The sequence below is a fragment of the Mesoplodon bidens genome (genome assembly GCF_964165515.1).
Source record: "Mesoplodon bidens genome assembly, chromosome: 10".
Lineage (NCBI taxonomy): Eukaryota > Metazoa > Chordata > Mammalia > Artiodactyla > Ziphiidae > Mesoplodon > Mesoplodon bidens.
The window spans coordinates 68,259,720-68,278,377 of record NC_138172.1 but is presented as its reverse complement, the minus strand read 5'-3'; the positions used below and the strand labels follow the sequence as shown (position 1 = coordinate 68,278,377).

The 18,658-nt window shown below is 39.1% G+C and overlaps 1 protein-coding gene across 3 annotated transcripts in view; it reads right to left on the bottom strand.

The window, feature by feature from the left end:
- The window catches only part of MAPK14 (mitogen-activated protein kinase 14), a 72,300-nt gene that overhangs the window by 7,179 nt on the left and 46,463 nt on the right, over positions 1 to 18,658 (bottom strand). For 2 of the 3 annotated variants that reach the window (XR_014016963.1, XM_081247530.1), the window contains exons 9-10: positions 8,015 to 8,094; positions 1,040 to 1,118 (exon numbers count right to left, since the gene is read on the bottom strand). Coding sequence is in view for 2 of the 3 variants with exons in the window: in XM_081247530.1 (XP_081103656.1) it covers positions 1,040 to 1,118; positions 8,015 to 8,094 (159 nt within the window). In the remaining variant the exon portion in view is untranslated. Of the gene's footprint in view, positions 1 to 1,039; positions 1,119 to 3,643; positions 3,724 to 8,014; positions 8,095 to 18,658 lie in introns of all 3 variants that reach the window. The other variant, XM_081247531.1, reaches the window with a different exon arrangement.

The window sequence follows — 18,658 nt, the reverse complement described above, 5'->3', positions numbered from 1 at the left end:
CTCTTTTTTTTAGCCAAGGCAGTACACATCCTGCAGCTGCCACTGTTACGTCCCTTTGCCAAAGATCCTGGAAGTGATGGTGGCAGGAAGGAATATGGAGCCATTCCTTAAAGTCTGGGGTGGCAAATTAGCTTCGCAAAGAGAGAATGGTTAAGTCTCTAAGGGCAAAACAAGAAAAGGGGGAGGGAAAAGTACCTGAGGATGACGGGACCTGTAGGTAGAGCAGGGCACACTGCAGGGAGCGCCTGGGTGGGTCTACTAACCACCAATTGTGCTTTGGTTGTTTTCTCCCTCAGTGAGGCACACCGCAGAACAGCAGCAGTGGGCTTCCCTGGTGGTGCAGTGGTTAAGAATCCGCCTGCCAATGCAGGGGTCACGGGTTTGAGCCCTGGTCCGGGAAGATCCCACATGCCGCGGAGCAACTAAGCCCGTGCGCCACAACTACTGAGCCCACGCACCACAACTACTGAGGCTGCATGCCGCAACTACTGAAGCCCGCGAGCCTAGAGCTCATGCTCCACAACAAGAGAGGCCATCGCAGTGAGAAGCCTGCACTCTGCAACGAAGAGCAGCCCCCGCTCGCTGCGACTAGAGAAAGCCCGCGTGCAGCAACGAAGAGCCAACGCAGCCAAAATAAATTAAATAAATACATAAATAAATTTATTAAAAATAAAAAACCCAACAGCAGTGGTGAACGACTCACAGGCTTTTCTCTGTTCCTCTTTCTTCCTGTATCCCTCAGTCTGTTCTCCTAGTGTTCCCATTACTTCCTCTCCTTTCCTCACTGTCCCAGCCTATTTCCCCCATCAAATTCTGTGATCATATAAATATATAAGCATGTCATGAGACCGAAAAAAAAAAACACCTGACAATACAAACACGGATAATAAACGGCATTATTTACCTCCTTCCAAGATGTAATTAATGGTACGATATTTAGTCAAAAGGAAAAACTCTTCTTAAAATCCCTAACTTATGTCATAACCAATATTGAATATATTGATATTGAACCCATTAGATGAGGATATGGTCAACTTACCCAAGGGATTGGCACCAATAAATACATTTGCAAAGTTCATCTTTGGCATCTGGGTCAAAGACTGAATGTAGTTTCTTGCCTGTAAAACAGAGGGTTTTCAAAATGGCTTTGTTCAGTATTGTTGCTGCTCTCAGAGTCTGGGTCGTGTCAAAGAACGAGTGTTAACTGACAGGGTCTGCTAGCTTCAATGTTTATGAATGTCATTGACATTCTTTAAATACTTCTCTCTTACTGCCATCCTAACCTCCTGATTTACGATCAGCACCTTTATTTACTCCTGCTATCACTCACAGTTAAAATTTCAAGTGAACAAAAATGCGAACCAATTAAGTTCCCTTTCATTAGCATTCTGGTCACAGCATTAGAAGTTTAAAAAGATATCTAAGAAGTAGACCTTTCTGAGACAGCCTTCCTAAAAAAGCTGCAGTTGGCATAGGGATTGGTATTCCCAAAGAAAGTCTAGGATCAACCGTCTTTTGATGGTGCTGATCTCAGTAGGTACTCTTAGTATATGAAAAGGATATCAGTATTAAGCCTTGCTAACAAAATATTCATGGTGACAAGAAAGTAAACGTAAGCGTTATATATATTATTCTAAGAGGTTCAAACACATTTTAAAAATACTAAACCAATTTAATAAGAGTAATAAAGAACAGTGGATAAGTTACACAGCCTAGGCAGAAATCCTTCCCCTCACCTGTAAGATACATCTTCTTGGGCAAGTCTTAACTAGCATATCAATTACCTCATCTGTAAAATATTAGTATTACTATTAGATATTAGTATTTGGCTTGCCTATACCATATGGTTATTGTGATACTCAAGCAAGATAAAACTCATGAGAGCTTCCAACTAAAATTTTGACACACAAAAATTTATATACCAGTATAGGTTTTATAAGTTTGATCCTTGGGGTGGGGCAGGCCTGAGTTTGAATCTTGACTTTACCACTTTGGGTAAATTACTTATTCTCTTTAAGTCTTCAGTTCTTCATCTATAAAACAGGGTTAGTAACAGTGCCTACCTCACAGGGCTGGAGTGAGGACTAGCGATAACAAAGCAGTACCTCCTTAGTGTGGTACTTGGTTCAGAGGGAGAGCTCAAATAAACATTAGCTGCTATCACTGTTGCCTTTAGAAAGGAAAGCTTGACAATTTCTGGACTTCATTCTAAGGAACTTAAGGTGCTAATAAATACTTTCAAGGACTGACAGCTCTAATCAAGGCAAAACCAAACACTGGTCTTGAGAATAATCATATAAACACAAATGTAACTCATAAATGTGTGTTTCAGATATTAGGTATTAAAGTAAGTTTATGACCTTCCCTGTTTCAAAGAATAAATCCCACTATCAGTCCATCTGAGTAGCTAAGGTAAAACTTCTTTAAAGATATGCATGTATAGTTATGTATGTACGTATATACACACACATACAAGGTTAGAAAAAGTTCTAGCTGCTAGGGCAACTTCACCTTTTTAAAATTTATATATATATATATATATATATATAAATTATATCTATAATATTAATACATATAATACAATATTATATTAGTTTCAGGTATATAACAGTGATTCAAATTTTTATAGATTATATTCCATTTAGAGTTATTTATAAAATATTGGCTATATTTCCTGTGCTGTATAACCTATCCTTGTAGCTTATTTCATACATAGTAGTTTGTACCTCTTAATAACTTCACATTCTTAGTCATTGTATGCAGAGCAAGCAGGAGAGGCCCACTTTGAAAAGCAGCTGAGAATCTTTCTGATTTGAAAAGAAAGCTCTAGGAATTGAATTATCGACATGCCTGTTATCCCTTCCTACTTGAGCATGTAGGTAAAAGAATGAAGGGAAAACAGAGTTAAGAGACCTGTCTCATGCAGAGAACAATCTTCCCTATAAGATAAATAAAAAGACTATCTTTTGTGTATATAATAATAAATAAAGCTGTGTTGCCAACCTGATTCCCCAAAAGATTAAGGGCACCTTAGAAAGAAGTGCCCCAATCATCTCTGATGATAAAACCAGAGTTAGATTAAGTAGTTAAGCATTGGTAAAAAAGGCACCTAACCCTATCTAAGTGTTCAAATTTATTTTATATTATTTGCGTATCTTCTTTTAAATGTAGTACTTGCTAGCATTAGACATTTTTTAGGTTTGTTTGTCTTTTCTTTTTAAATGAAGACTCTTCTTTTGGTCATTAAAAAAATGGATGAATAGGAAAGGATGTTAATGGCCTTAAGTTAATACACCTCCAGCTGAAAATCATTAGATGGTAGCATACCCTGACTGTAGGCATAGAACACTAGGAAAACACGAACTTCCTCTTGAGCACTAAATTCATAAAACTCAAATATAAAAGTAACATCATTTTCTAAGTACAAGCCTGTAAATTATATTCTCAGTTCACAGGATTGGGTGACGTTTTATCCCAGATGTCAACATTCTGTAATAGCACACAGGCAGTCTTTGCCTTAGTAGCCCTCAAGGCACATGCAAGCATTCAGTGACATTGAAAACTGTGTTGGTTATACAGTGGCAATAAAATGAGAATGTGGCCCTCTGAATTAGATATCCCTGCACAGTCTATTTGTTCTCACCTCATGGCTTGGCATCCTGTTAATGAGATAAGCAGGGGGAGTCCCCGTCAGACGCATAATCTGCTGAAGCTGGTTAATATCTTAGATGCCTAGTCAAGGGCATTGTTAAGCATACAATGCGAAAAATAACTTTCAACTCAAGTTCTAAAAAAGGCCAAAAAGCCACCCCCAAACAAACAAATAGCCTACTTCCACCCATCCCACCCACCCCAGGCCAGAGCCCAAGGCTGCATGTGAAATCATGCTTCTGTGAATGGCATGAGAGTTAGTAGGCATGTGGCCAGTGACTGGCCATGTAGAGAACAAAAACTTTCTTTTGGTTTTAGCATCATCTTTAACATTAAATATTTAGGCTCCCTGGAAAGAGACTGCCCCTTGGATCCAGGATGCCAGCCAGAGAACTGTTTTCAAGTACTGATGGCCAAAACGTGTTTGCTTGTGGGGTAAATGGAGGGGATTCAGAAAATTCTGACTCAACTTTGGATATAATAAAATGTCCAAGGGCTTCCCTGGTGGCGCAGTGGTTGAGAGTCCGCCTGCCGATGCAGGGGACACGGGTTCGTGCCCCGGTCCGGGAAGATCCTACGTGCCGCGGAGCGGCTGGGCCCGTGAGCCATGGCCACTGAGCCTGCGCGTCCGGAGCCTGTGCTCCGCAACGGGAGAGGCCACAACGATGAGAGGCCCGCGTACCACAAAAAAAAAAAAAAAAAAAAAAAAAAAAGAGCTCTAATTTTGGGCTTCCCTGGTGGCGCAGTGGTTGAGAGTCCGCCTGCCGATGCAGGGGACACGGGTTCGTGCCCCGGTCTGGGAAGATCCCACATGCCGCAGAGCGGCTAGGCCCGTGAGCCATGGCTGCTGAGCCTGCGCATCCGGAGCCTGTGCTCTGCAAGGGGAGAGGCCACAACAGTGAGAGGCCCGCCTACCGCAAAAAAAAAAAAAAAAAAAAAAAAAAATAAAATGTCCAATATATCCATTTAAGGTAGAGGTTAAATTTTTGTGGCACAGGTTCAGGTGATTCTCCAAAATACCACCCCTCCTAAGGTAAGACCAAGGTGGTATGTGGGTTGATAAGCAGTGCCAAGTTTCAAAGACAGTAGTTAGTGATACATTTAAAATACATGCCACAAACACACAATGGTAAGTGACAGGGAGATGGGGGGAAAGTTAGAAGCTAATGACAGAGACGAAACAGAAGTCACAAGCTGCTGACAGTATTACAGCATGCCACAATGATTTCTCCCACAAGTCTCTTTAACAGGTGAACAGACTGACTTTTGCTTAACAAACATCCTGGAGGAAGTTGGCAAAACACTCTGCAAGTATCTGACAAAAGCAGCACTATGAGGCCTTCCAAATGTATGCGCACGTAGGTAGGTTGTACTCTAAACTTCTCTCATCTAGCTGTCCCATCAATTTTAACACAAACACTACAAGAATTGTGAGTTTATCATGTGTTGCTTATTAAAGTAGAGTGATGGGATTTTTAAAATCCTCAACACAATTCAATAAAAGCCTTTTCATATTCCCTTTGCTGTTATCTATTAATTCTCTCCTTCTGCTGTAGCATCATTTTCAATAAGTACCTGAATCAAGTAATTTCACTTCTTTGTGGCTTCCCTCAATGATTTTTCCACTTTAGCTCATCCTCTGAACTCAGATTCCCTAGTGTTCAGATGACTATAAACACATGTTCAAGGCTGGCTATTAGGAAAGAGCTGGGGCCATGAGCTCCACCCTGCCGTTCATGCTCCCTGGCCCAAAGACAGAAGCCAGCAAATTCAAAAGGTGGTATGAAGTTCTTTTAACATTCTCAATAAAGTTTAGATTTACCTCTACATAAATTACATAACAAACTACTTTGCATGCCAAGAGAAAGAACAAAAGGAGGTCAATAAGTAAACCAGAAATAGGAATACCAGCTGGCTTTTAAATGTTAAAATCCTGTCACCTTTCTCTTCTTTCTTGTGAACAATAACTTGGCCTGCACATTTTCTGTTTTTGTTTTTTTTTTGTCTCTGTTAGTCAAATAGGTTATTATATCCCCTTTTTGTCAGGAAGTTAGGAAGAAAATATTTCCAGAGAAAAATGTGAGAGTGAGTCAGTGAAAGGGCTTTTGCTTTCTTAATATGATTTTTGTCCTTTCACTGATTAGTATAGGTATTGGGTCACCAACAAAAAAAATTCTCTCTCCTTACATCCATCGTGACCCATTTATCCCCCTTCTCATGGCACGTGCTAACTTGTTCTCAGTCAGCCCATCTATTACTGCACTCTCTTACTCAGAATGTCCTATTATTTATTGACTGAATTCCATCAATCAATAAATAATGGCATCACTTCTTCACTACTTTTCAGGAGTAACGAAAATAGCCATTGGCTTTCTCTGTTTACTACATTCCTCCACTAATGAATTTTTTAAATTCACTTTGAAAAGCTTTAAACCATTTTATTCACCTGGCTTTGTTATTTATGCATCATGTGTTCCACGAATCATGTGCTTCTAAGATAAACTAGTACTTGAGCAGTATCACTAACATCAAATTAATCTTGTCTACCCTTTTCAGTGTTTAAATTACTTTTATGCACTAGCCGTAACTATGCAGGAGGAAAAAAAAACATTTTCTTATTTCTATACTCAATACAATATTACTTAAGCTCTGTATTCTGATACTCAATTTTATTATGCCCAACTCTATACTAGAGCTGTTGAAATGTTTGATGTGCCCTATATCACATAAAATAAAGACATTTCGTTATTAGGTCAGGCACTTAGTGTTGTTTCTTTCTTTAAAAAAAAAAGATGGATTAATGACAAACACGATCATTTTACCCACACTTTTTCTTTTAGAAATTCTTGTGACTAACAGCACAGACCTATAGGGCAGATGGCTGAGGGTGGGCGAGAAGACTGAGAAGGAGGTGCTAGTGGCCACCCCCAGGCAGGGAATGCATTTGCTATCTCAGTCTCATGAGCACTATTCATTAATAAACAGAGTTCCTCCCCAACCCCACTCCCTTGCCCCATGTCCTCTCTATTAGCCAATCTCTCTAAGCAAATGCATGTAAGACAAAAAAGCACCATCTTCTCTAAACATCATCCCATATCTTCTTTGATTCACTCCAACCCAGCTTTCTGCATTTCATAAAGCAAAAGAAAACACTCCTTCAGGCTGACACTGTGGTTGATAACTCTGACAATGACTTTCAAAACAGTGTGCAATCGTGAGATTAAAGTTTAGAACACATTATCAGAACATCTGGGATGTATGCTCAGCTCTGTCAAGTGACTCAGTGCGTGACTTGGGCAAGTCACAGTCTTTCTGTGCTTTTGCTTCCTCATCTCAAATGAAAACAAATTAAAAGCCTGCCTCTGGCTACCCAGCAGTCTTTCCACTTGGGCAAAGGGACCCCTTCAGTCAGAAACGCTGGGAGGAGAATCCAGAAAGGCACAACTGGAACTTGGCTCCACAGCTCTTTTTCCCTTTTATCCAACTGCCTGGCAGCAGACAGAAGGGAAAGGGGAGAAAGACTGGGCTTTCATGATTTCTCTCACGCCTCTGGCTCAAGAAAATGACCAACAGCAGGAAATGAGAGCCAAAGTAAGCCAGAGTCATATTCCCATGGCTTCTCTCTAAATGCCTGCTTAGAAGCAGGAAGGCATTAGCTCCAAAGCTTTTTCTCAGGTTACTCAAACTTGTAATTACAAAGGCAGGCTGTGGGAGAAGGATTTACAACCCTACTCCTGTGTATCTGAGGTGTCAGGAGTGGGGCTGTTACCTCTGATGGTCTGGAGACTGGGTAGAGAGGGACCCCTGTGGGGGATAACACCTTACACAAGATGTGTGAGTTGTCTATTCTAAAATAATAAAAAGAAAGTAACTTCTGGAAAAGGGCAAGAGAGTGCAGATAATGCACATTTCATTCTTTTAGTGATAAAGCTAGACTAATACATGGTGAGGCTCATGCTCTGAGGATAAACACTAACCAAAAAGTGAAAGGAGCCCTTGAGTATATGTGAAACTTTGAGAAAGATGAAGTCAGGGCTGGAGAGTGCAGACAACAAATTTTCCATTAATCTCTTGGAATGAATTAGAATCTCAGATCTCATTACTGGCATACTACTGCCCAATACAAGCTCCTATGCTCTAGTATTACATACCCAGACAGAGAGAAAACAAAACACACCCATGCATGTGAGCAGGCAGGTACACACAGACAGACACACACACACACACACCCTTCATCTCGGAAGTCAGCACACAAAGGGCATATGTGCTTACAAACATACCCGGGTCAAAGTACAGACTGACAGAAGGCAAGTGGCAGAGGCTCCCAACAGGGCAGATTATTACAATCAAAGCAACAACTCACAGACTCTGAGGAGATTTTCTTCAAAAGCTCAGCCCCTGGGGTTCCAACGAGTCTTAAAATGAGCTTCAACTGATCAATATCTAATGGTGGACTATAAAGGAAAATGTTGGGACAAAATAAAAATGAAAAACAAACAACAAACAAAACAAAACAAACAAAATACCCCAATAACAAAAATTAAAAACCCCAAACAAAGCCAAAATGGTGAATTCATCTAGGTCAAGCCTTCTGCAGGACGGTCACTTCAAGTAGAACATGCTCCTCCTGTACAAAGAGTCAAAATGCGACCACACACATATCCAACTTATATTCATTTTATGCTTCTGTCAACATCCCCTATCAGTAAAGTGAAGCGACTATAGCTGGGTACTTAGATGCCAAAGACGGCATGTGAAAACACAAAAGCATCACTCAGTCCATATGCTCAGCCCACACCTACCTCCTTACCTTCCACCAAAGCACCAGTAGCCAGTCAAGCAAAGAGCACCAGTCAGCAGAAGGCCACAGAGAAGAAAGAAGCAGAGAGCATAGGAGCTAGGGATGTACAAGCCTACCTGCGAATATTCCCCTAAGGCTTGATGTAAGGAGCCTGTAATACGACAGGGGCCTGGGAACCTCCCGGGGCCTAACCACTTGAGATGTCCTCCAGAAAACCTCTCTGTCCACACTGACTATGGTAAGCAGAGAACTGTGAGCGACAGTCAGCCAGCAGAGGGCCCCACCACCTCACTGCATCTGCACAGCCTTCTGGAGCGCCATAATAACATAGAGCATATGAGGCTTCATGCATTAACAAACCTCACGCATCCCCAGAGCTCTAAATAATAGGTCACAATGCCCAGACCTTTATTGTGGCAGCCAACTCTTCTGTGCATATTCACTACGTATGTACATGTATTGACCAGAAGACAGAAACTTTCCATTTATTCTTACTGCTTTTAGCCTTGCCTAAGAAGCTAAAAGGAGAGAAAAAAAATCTTATAAAATAGCTTTCAATATTCTCTATGAAAATTTGAATAGCTTATCCAAGTCTATATTGACATTCAGAGGGAAAAGGAGGAGAGGGTGACTATCTTCTGATTCCTGTCAAAAAAAAAACCTGTCAGTTTTTTTGCATGATTAGATCCTTCTCAACTTCAGGTGTCAGCTTGAACTTCCCCTCCTCAGAGAGGCTTCCCCCAACACTCTATGGAAGAAGCACTGCCCTCCCTGTTATTCTCCATCTCAGCACAGTGCTTGATAACGTCACAGTGCTCGTCACAATCTGTAATTGCTTAGTTTGCTTATTGTCTGTCACCTCTACTGATCTATGAGGAGAGGGGCTGCTCTGCCTGGTCACCACTTATCCCCAGTGCTTAGCCTAACATCCGCTACGTTGTGGGCACTCAAAATAGTTAAGAAGGTACGGCAGGATGGAGAGGAGAGAGAATGCAAGAAACTATTTCTGTTTATGATTATACATATGAAGGCAGGACAGTGTAACTTAAAAATAATGGCCTCTGCAAGCCATAGTTGCCTGAGTTACAGGAATTGGTTACGCAATAATATCCTGCCCCATTCTCTTTTTTTCTCCAGATATGAAACTGGCTTAAACACAACAAAATTCTAGACAGGAGTCAGCAAACCCCAATCTGCTGTCTGTTTTGAAAATAAAGTTGTATTGGAACACAGCCATGCTCATTGTTTATGTATTGTCTGTGGCTGCTTTCAACTTACACAGCAGAATTGAGTGGTTACAACAGAAACCATATGGTTCCCAAAGCCTAAAATATTTACTATGTGGCCCTTTAAGAAAAGGTTTGCAGAACCCCATCGTAGACTCAAACAATTTATGTTCCATACAAAATAAATTAAAAGCAAGTCCCCTCACAGAAGTTACTTCTGAATTAAGAATAGTAGAGAATAGGGCTTCCCTGGTGGCGCAGTGGTTGAGAGTCTGCCTGCCAATGCAGGGGACGTGGGTTCGTGCCCCGGTCTGGGAGGATTCCCACGTGCCGTGGAGCAGCTGGGCCTGTGAGCCATGGCCGCTGAGCCTGCGCGTCCGAAGCCTGTCCACAACGGGAAAGGCCACAACAGTGAGAGGCCCGCGTACCAGAAAAAAAAAAAAAAAAAAGAATAGTAGAGAACAACTGTAAATCAACTATATTCCAATATAAAATAAAAATTTTAAAAAGAATAGTAGAAAATTTTGTCCTCTGCAAATGGCAAAAATCAATGTGTTCTGGAGGCTAAAATTTCAATACTGATTTCTTAATTCAAGGTGTTGTCAAGAAAACAATTTTAAAGTATACATTAATGGGGACGGAGCAGGCAGTGGGGACAGATACCATCTTGCTCTAAAATAATCAAATTAACTGTATTACAACAGAATTTAGTATAGGATCCTCTTTGCTCATTTGAAATGATTCAGTTTACAAAAATTTAGTTTCCTCACATTCTTAAGGAACAAATTTAACAGGGTAGCTATCGCACAAGATAAAGTATATCACATATGAGAAAAAAAACTGGACTACCTGAATTCTCAAACAGGTAGTTTTACAAAAACTGCATCAAAATTGATCTCTAGAAATAATACTAGTGAGATTGACACTCTTATATAAAAGACTTCTGACTACTGAAAATGAGAATCAAGTTTTATACTCCCTCTGAGGAAGACTCTGGGCAGTTTCTCAAGTGTCTTAACTTCACCCCAACATACCTGAAAAGTATGCCACTTCCACTGGTCACAGTGGTTATGACAACAATGACTTGGGGGACCCCATGTCGTTCTTCTGCCTCAGCCAGTATGAAACAACCTCAGGCCTGAAGAATAAAGCCCCAATTCCTCAGCCTCAAATTCACGGCCTTCCCTGATTTGGCATCAAGACTCTTTTCTGACTCTCCCTCAAACTATTATTCCTTAATGCACTCAATGCTTCAACTCACACCAAATATTCCAGGCACTTTTAAGCTTCCAGCTTCTTATTTCTCCAAGTCATAGAGAGGAATACCCTCCAACCTCCCCTCCTACCAAACCTTTTCTTTCCCTATTTACTCTTCAAAGTCCTGCTCAAACAAGAACTCTGCCATGAAATCTTCCTGGATATCCTGAGTTTGAATTAATTTCTGCTTCTTCTCAGTAACTTATTTATACCTCTATTATAGTATTCTTATCACTGCACCTTGTTTTATAAGCAGAGAGCAGACATTTGTTCAAGTGACTCCTATAACTCACTTTCTCCTGAGTACGATCATTCTGGTTTGGAGGACAGGTACCATCTTACCTCCAGCACTTCCCACTGAGTAGCTCAATAAATATTAACTTGAAAAGACTTCCTGTAATATGCTTTCCAACTCAGCTCCACCCCTCTGTCTTGCCCTGAGAAATCTAGAATGACCATACTCTAATGGAAAGTCTATATACAAAAAGAAGTCCAGAAAAGTTGCTTCATTTCATATGCAAACGCCCCATCTGAAGTGTTTACACCATAAAGAGTATACAAATACAGTGCAATGAGTGTGTAAGGGGTATGGACAAAGAGCTGGTACAGCATGACAGCCAATACTTAGGAGATTAGTAAACACACAATGCAAAATAAAAATCTACTTAGTAGCTAAAAGCACTTGCATGAAGGAAGTCAAAGCATGCAAACCTCATAGGAAATCACCATAGGTTCTCCAAGAGCTGGCAAATCCATTGAAATACAGGTCAGTCTTCCAATAATACCAGCTACTGTAAGGCCACTACAATTTGTCCAGGCAGTTAAGGCCAGAAGGAGCTTCAAGTAGCTATATAAGCAGAGCAAAGCAAAATTTACCACATTATGACAATTATTTCCACAGCAAGCCATCCTTCTTAACAGGTTTAACCCATTTTTCCCTAGATAGCAGATATTTTTACTGTTAGTCAAAAATGTGTTTTAATTGTAATAATCACAATGTCAAAATTTAAATCACAAATCTCCTTATTTTTCCTAAAACAACTTAGGCTTAAGGTTACTCTTTAGACTAGGTCCTCTGTAACAAAAGTAAAAGGTGACCAGAATGAAAAAGGCAAGGAAAAAAACTTAAGGGTAATGGGGTATTTAGAGGGAAAGTAAAAGAGGGATATTCTATTCACTTCTAAGTGTTCTAGGCAACTCCTAGGAAACCTCTGCAGGCTGGAGAGTTGAAGATGAATAAGAGGACCATTTGCAGAACCTACATGAGACTACTGCTGCTTATGAGCTACAGTCTTCAAAAAAAAAATAAAATCTATATGAGGCAAACTGGAACAAAGACCTGTGGAGGGCTTCCCTGGTGGCGCAGTGGTTGAGAGTCCGCCTGCCGATGCAGGGGACACGGGTTTGTGCCCCGGTCTGGGAAGATCCCACATGCCACAGAGCGGCTGGGCCCGTGAGCCATGGCTGCTGAGCCTGCGCGTCCGGAGCCTGTGCTTCGCAATGGGAGAGACCACAACAATGAGAGGCCCACATACCGCAAAAAAAAAAAAAAAAAAAGACCTGTGGAAATACCCTGGTGACAGACAGGTGGACTAGAATGGGACTTAGCTTACTTCCTTCTCTTCTTGGTCATCAAAATAGGCATTTTCACTGTCATACAAGGAAAAAATTTTAAGGTACTTTAGATTTGTGGACAAGCCTGAGAGTTCTAGCCTTTTCAAATGGGGAAATATATTCTTAAGTTAGAGAAGAAAAGGCAAATAACCTAATAAAATATTTTTCTTCTTCAACATTTATTAGGACACTTGCTTTTAGTGTCTGAAGTACAACTGTTATTTTAAAATGAGAGAATGTTTGAAACCCATGTCTGAAAGAAAGGGGTAGATGTGACAGGAAGGGGTATATCAGAAGTTTTAACTCTACTGGCAATGTTTTATCTCATAATCTGGGTCATATAAACATAGGTGTTCATTTATTATTCCTTGTCTTTTTGTATGTCTGAAGTAGTTCATAAAATGTTTGAAAAAAATCCAAAGAAGAAATAAATAAAGCAGAATTAAGGAGCCAGTAAACACTAATAAAATTCATATAAAGTAGGGCAGCAAGCTGATGGCAGGGGCCTCATTATCTTCTAGTTAATGTCGAAGTTAATGATAATGTCTAGTTAATGTCTAGTTACCATTTCTATTAAAATGAAAGAAGGAAAGAAAAGTTTTACACATGAATGAAATTCATTTGATTACCTAGAAAAGGAAAACAATAATAAGCCAAGGCTGAGATGTCTGGAAGAAAACAGTATTTGACGTGCAACAGGGCTAGGAAACTCATTGTCTCTCTTCCTTAGGCTGCAGACTGTCAAGCATTAGTAGTAATATTTTCTAATTGGCTTACTCTTTTCAGAACCAATGGTTTTTGAAATAATACCTGAAGACACATTCTGTGTCCCCACTCTCTTCTATTATACAGTTCTCTCAGGTGTGTCCACTTGATATGTATATATACCCAGTCAACTAGACTTATGAGGAAGGGTCCATTCTTTAAAAAAAAAGAGTACTATTTTTGAGCTAGTTGGAAGGGTTTTGCAAAGTCACAAATGAGAATAATTTCTAACCTAAAAACATAATTAGCTTTAAGACAAAAATTAGTATATCTTACATATTTAGGGGAACTCCAGGGATTATTAACAACTAGTAACAAAAGATTCTCTCAAGAAGACTAATCGCAAAAAAAAATGAGAAAAAGGTATTATAGGAAGATGATTTGTCAAGATCTAAAACTGCATAGTCCAATACAATACCAATAATCACATGTGATTAAATTTAAATGTAATCTAAAGAAAATTTAAAATTCAGATAAATACACTCATAAAACTATGAGTTTTATGAAACTACAAAACTATTCAGAAGAGAACTCCTTGCCATGATAAAGAGTATTTATGAAAAATGCAGAGCTAAATTATACTCAAGGCTGAAAGATAAGAGCAAGAGAAAGCTGCCCACTTTCACCACTGCTATTCAACATTACACTGGAAGTTCTAGTCAGAGCAATTAGAAATGAGAAAAAAATAAAAGCATCTAAATTGGAAAGGAAGAAGTAAAACTATCTCTATTTGCAGATGCCATGATCCTACATATAGAAAATACCAAAGAATCCACAAGAAAGCTCTAGAGCTCTCAGCTTTCAGCTATGCAAAGTTGCAGGCTACAAGATCAACAAACAAAAACCAGTTGTGTTTCTACACACCAACAATGAACAAACCAAAAAGGAAATTCAGAAAGTAATTCTATTTAAAATACCATCTTAAAGATGCTAGGAAAATACCTAAGAATAACTTTAACCAAGAAAGTGAAAAACTTGTCCACTGAAAATTATAAAACATTGCTGAAAGAAATGAAAGGAGACCTAAATAAGTGGAACAACATCTCATATTCATGAATAGGAAGACTTAATATTAAGATGTCAATATTACCCAAAGTGATCTAAAAATACAACACAATCGCGAGCAAAACTTCAACAGCCTTCTTTGCAGAAATGGAAAAGCCAATCCTCAATTTCATATGGAATTATAAGGGAGCCCAAAGAGAAAAAAAAAATCTTGAAAATGAGAGCAAAGTTGAAGGACTTAACACTTCTTGATTTCAAAACTTACTATAAAGCTAGAGTAATCAAAACAGTGTGGTACTGCTATAAGGATAGACATATAGACCAATGGAATAGAAATGATCTTTGACAGAAATGCCAAACCCATTCAGTGGGAGAGGATAGTCTCTTCAATAAATGGTACTAGGACAACTGAATTTCCACATGCAAAAGTATAAAGTTGGACCCCTACGTCACATCGTATACAAAAATTAACTCAAAATGGATCAAAGACCTAAGTATAAGAGGTACACCCATAAAACTCTTAGTAGAAAGTACAGTAAATCTTCATAATCTTGAATTTGGTAATACATTCTTAGAAATGACACTAAAAGCATGAACAACAAAAGAAAAAAATAGATAAATTGGAACTTCATCAAAATTAAAACTTTTGTAAATCAAAGGACGTTATCAAAAAAGTGAATAGACAGCCCACAGATGGTAGAAAATATCTGCAAATCATATATATGGTGAAGGCTCAATATCTAAAATATATAAAGAACTCCTAAAACTCAACAACAAAAAGACAACCCAATTAAAAGATGGGTAAAGGTCTCAAACAGATATTTCTACAAAGAAGACATACAAACGGCCAGTAAACACAGGGAGATACTCAACATTATTAGTCATTAACGAAATGCAAATCAAAACCACAAAAAGATACCACTTCATACACACTAGGATGGCTATAACTTAAAAAAGAAGAAGGATGGGAGGAAGGAAGGATGGAAGGGAGGGAGGGAAGGAGAAAGGAAGGAAGAAATGTTGGTGAAGATGTGGAGAAATTGCTCATACATCACTGGTGGGCATGTAAAATGGTGAAACTGCTTGGGAAACAATGACTGCTCCTCAAAAAGTTAAATACAGAATTACTATATGACTCAACAATTCCACTCCTAGATACATATCCAACAGAAGTGAAAGCAAGGACTCAAAGAGATATTTGTATGTCAGTGTTCACTGAAGCACTATTCACGATAGCCAAAAGGTGGAAACAACCCAAGTGTCTACGAACAGATGAATGGATAAATAAAATATGGTATAGTTCTACAATGGAATAGTATTCAGCCATAAAAAGGAATGAAGTTATGATCCACGCTACAATATGGATGAACCTTGAAAACAAGCTAAGTGAAATAATTCAGACAAAAAAGGACAAATATTGTGTGGTTCCACTTAATATTAAATATTTAGAATAAGCAAATTCATAGAGACAGAAAGTAGAAGAGAGGTAACCACAGGCTGTGGGAGGGAAGAATGGGGAGTTTTTGTTTAATGGGTACAATTTCTGTTGGAGTGATGAAAATGTTTTGAACATAGTGGTGGTGGGTGCACAATTTTATGAATATAATTAGTGCCACTGGACTGTATACTTTAAAAGGGTTAAAATGGTAAATTTCATGTTATGTTTATTTTACCACAATAAAAAAAAGTTAAAATGGCAAATTTTATGTTTATATGCTTAACCACAAAAATATTTTTAATTCAGTTTCTAAGTTTCACTGGCCACATTTTAAGTACTCAATATCCACATGTGGCTGGTAGCTACCAACAGCCATATTGGACAGTACATACATAAACCATTTGTAAGCCTACAGAAAGTTCTATTAGATAGTTCTTAACTAGAAGCTAAAACCGTCAGTTCCAAATGCAAGATAAATAATTGAGGAAAATAGGGAGAAAACTGTGCACTCAAATAAAGAGCATAGTCTAGAGGTTGCCTCAGCATTCAGCTGCATCTTAAAATCATAAATAAGCAGTAGCTGCATGCTTTTCTGGGCAACAGAAGAGTGTGTGGGGCCAGCACATTCTGCAAAGGTTTTAAGAAAATGAGTTTCAGAAATTAGGAGAACAGGCAAACAAGTAGAATATTGGAAAGAAACTAATACCTGAGTCAGATCAGAGGTTTGTATTTATCTTTTCTGGGTTCTTAGTTTCCTTATCTATAAAAACAGAGGATTCAACTAGATGTTTTCTAACATCTTTCTAGGTCCCCAAGTGTATAATTCTAGATTCTTAATTTTTCTGATCTCATTGGTACCTTAAAAAAAAATGAGGAAAAACTGCTAACTAAGTAACTTTTTCAGGGTTAGCCTGAAAAATTAAAACTAAAATCCAACCGGGGTAAACTCTAGTTGTACTCAACACTGGCTGCACACTAGAATCAACTGGGAATTTGAAAAAGTAATAGAAAACACTTTCCTCTCCCTTTGTCAGGCAACCAAAGCTATATCCACATAGATGGCAACTGACAAGAAGGGAGTTATGTATATTACAAATACAATCCTCTGAATCAGAATGTTCCGATCCAGGAGAACATCTGTCTGAAGGAGCCAAGTAGGAAAGAAACAGTGTATTACTAAAATAAGAATTTTGAAATGAATTCTCATATATTAAAAAGAGAATCTCCTAGTAAAAAGTTTAAGTGCTAGGTTTTCTACCTAAAGTTCATAGGAGGAAGAGAAGTATGCATAAAAGGGAAGACTTCTAGGGCTTCCCTGGTGGTGCAGTGGTTAAGAATCCGCCTACCAGTGCAGCGGACACGGGTTTGAGCCCTTGTCCGGGAAGATCCCACATGCTGCGGAGCAACTAAGCCTGTACGCCACAACTACAGGGCCTGCACTCGAGCCCACGAGCCACAACTACTGAAGCCCACATGCCGAGAGCCCATGCTCTGCAACAAGAGAAGCCACTGCAATGAGAAGCCCTCTCACTGCAACGAAGAGTAGCCCCCCCACTCACCGCAACTACAGAAAGCCTGCCCGCAGCAACGAAGACCCAATGCAGCCAAAAATAAATAAATAAATAAAATTTATTTTTTTTAAAAAAGAGAAGACTTCTTAGAGGCTGAAAGTTAGCATTTTAAAAGGGTCAAGCCATCAGTAAGCAGCTGTCCTTCAGATAGGACCATAGGACACACACAACTGCTTTGAAACCTTTCTACCAGTAGCCTGCCAAGGGGATCCATCCTTTACTACCTGTTACAGAATTTAAATAAAACAAAAAACTAGCCTTTAAATGATTCACAAGTAGACAATAAAGTGGGAAGATGAAGGGAGAAACTGCTTATCAAAGATCACTGATGAAGATGATGGCTAACATCTGTTGGCAGGCTCTGTTCTAAGTACATTCCAGATTTCATCTCACTGAATTCTCACAACCACCTTATGAGGTATGTACTATTATCAGTATTTTATAGTTAAGGAAACCGAGAGACAGAGGTTAGACAACTTGCTCAAAGTCACAGAGCTGGGAGTAAATAAGAGCTAAGTAAGATCTCAACCCTGTAAGTCTGATTCCAGAGCATGTGCTCTTAACCAGTATGCTCTACTGTCTGTCTCTCTCTACCACTTTCTATGTCTATGTAGGTATGAGTGTCCACAACTGACTGTAGATGGAGATACAGATACAAAGAAGAGGAAGAAGAGGGGGAACAGAGGAGAGCATCAGAGCAGTGTGCTTGGGAGGACAGACTAAAGAATGGGACTCTAAGGTATGTACCTGAGGAAAAGGAAAATTACAAATTTTCCCTAATTCTCTTAGCTTGGACTATAATGCATATATCAAATTTCTAAGAAACAAGTATAAGGTAAATGAAGCAAAAGACAAAGGAGAAACACTAGGTATTAAAATTAGAATCTGGGGATGAGGAGGAATAAGGTGAGCTATATAAGGAGACTATACTCTGTATCAATCCAGTAATATTCAGAGGGAAATAAATGGCTGAGGGAAGAGGTTTTTCAGTTCATTAGGAAAGTACACTCTAGCAGAAGATAGAATATGTGGATCGATAACATGAACATCACAGTCACCATAGAAGTATTATCCCAAATGTAAGCCAGTGAACTGACAATGGTTTACAAACTCAATGAGTTTGCTTAGGTGAGGTGCTAAAACAGCTTTTAGGTCTCTAACCATGATAGAACACAGGCAATTGCAGCATCTCTAAAAGCTCAACCAAACCCACGGAGGGCTAGTCAAATGAATTTTACAAAAATCTACAAACCTAATTCTGGACATATATTTCAAAATTCTTTCTTGACTAAACATCTTCCACCAGTGGAACTGATGGGAGTTACAACAA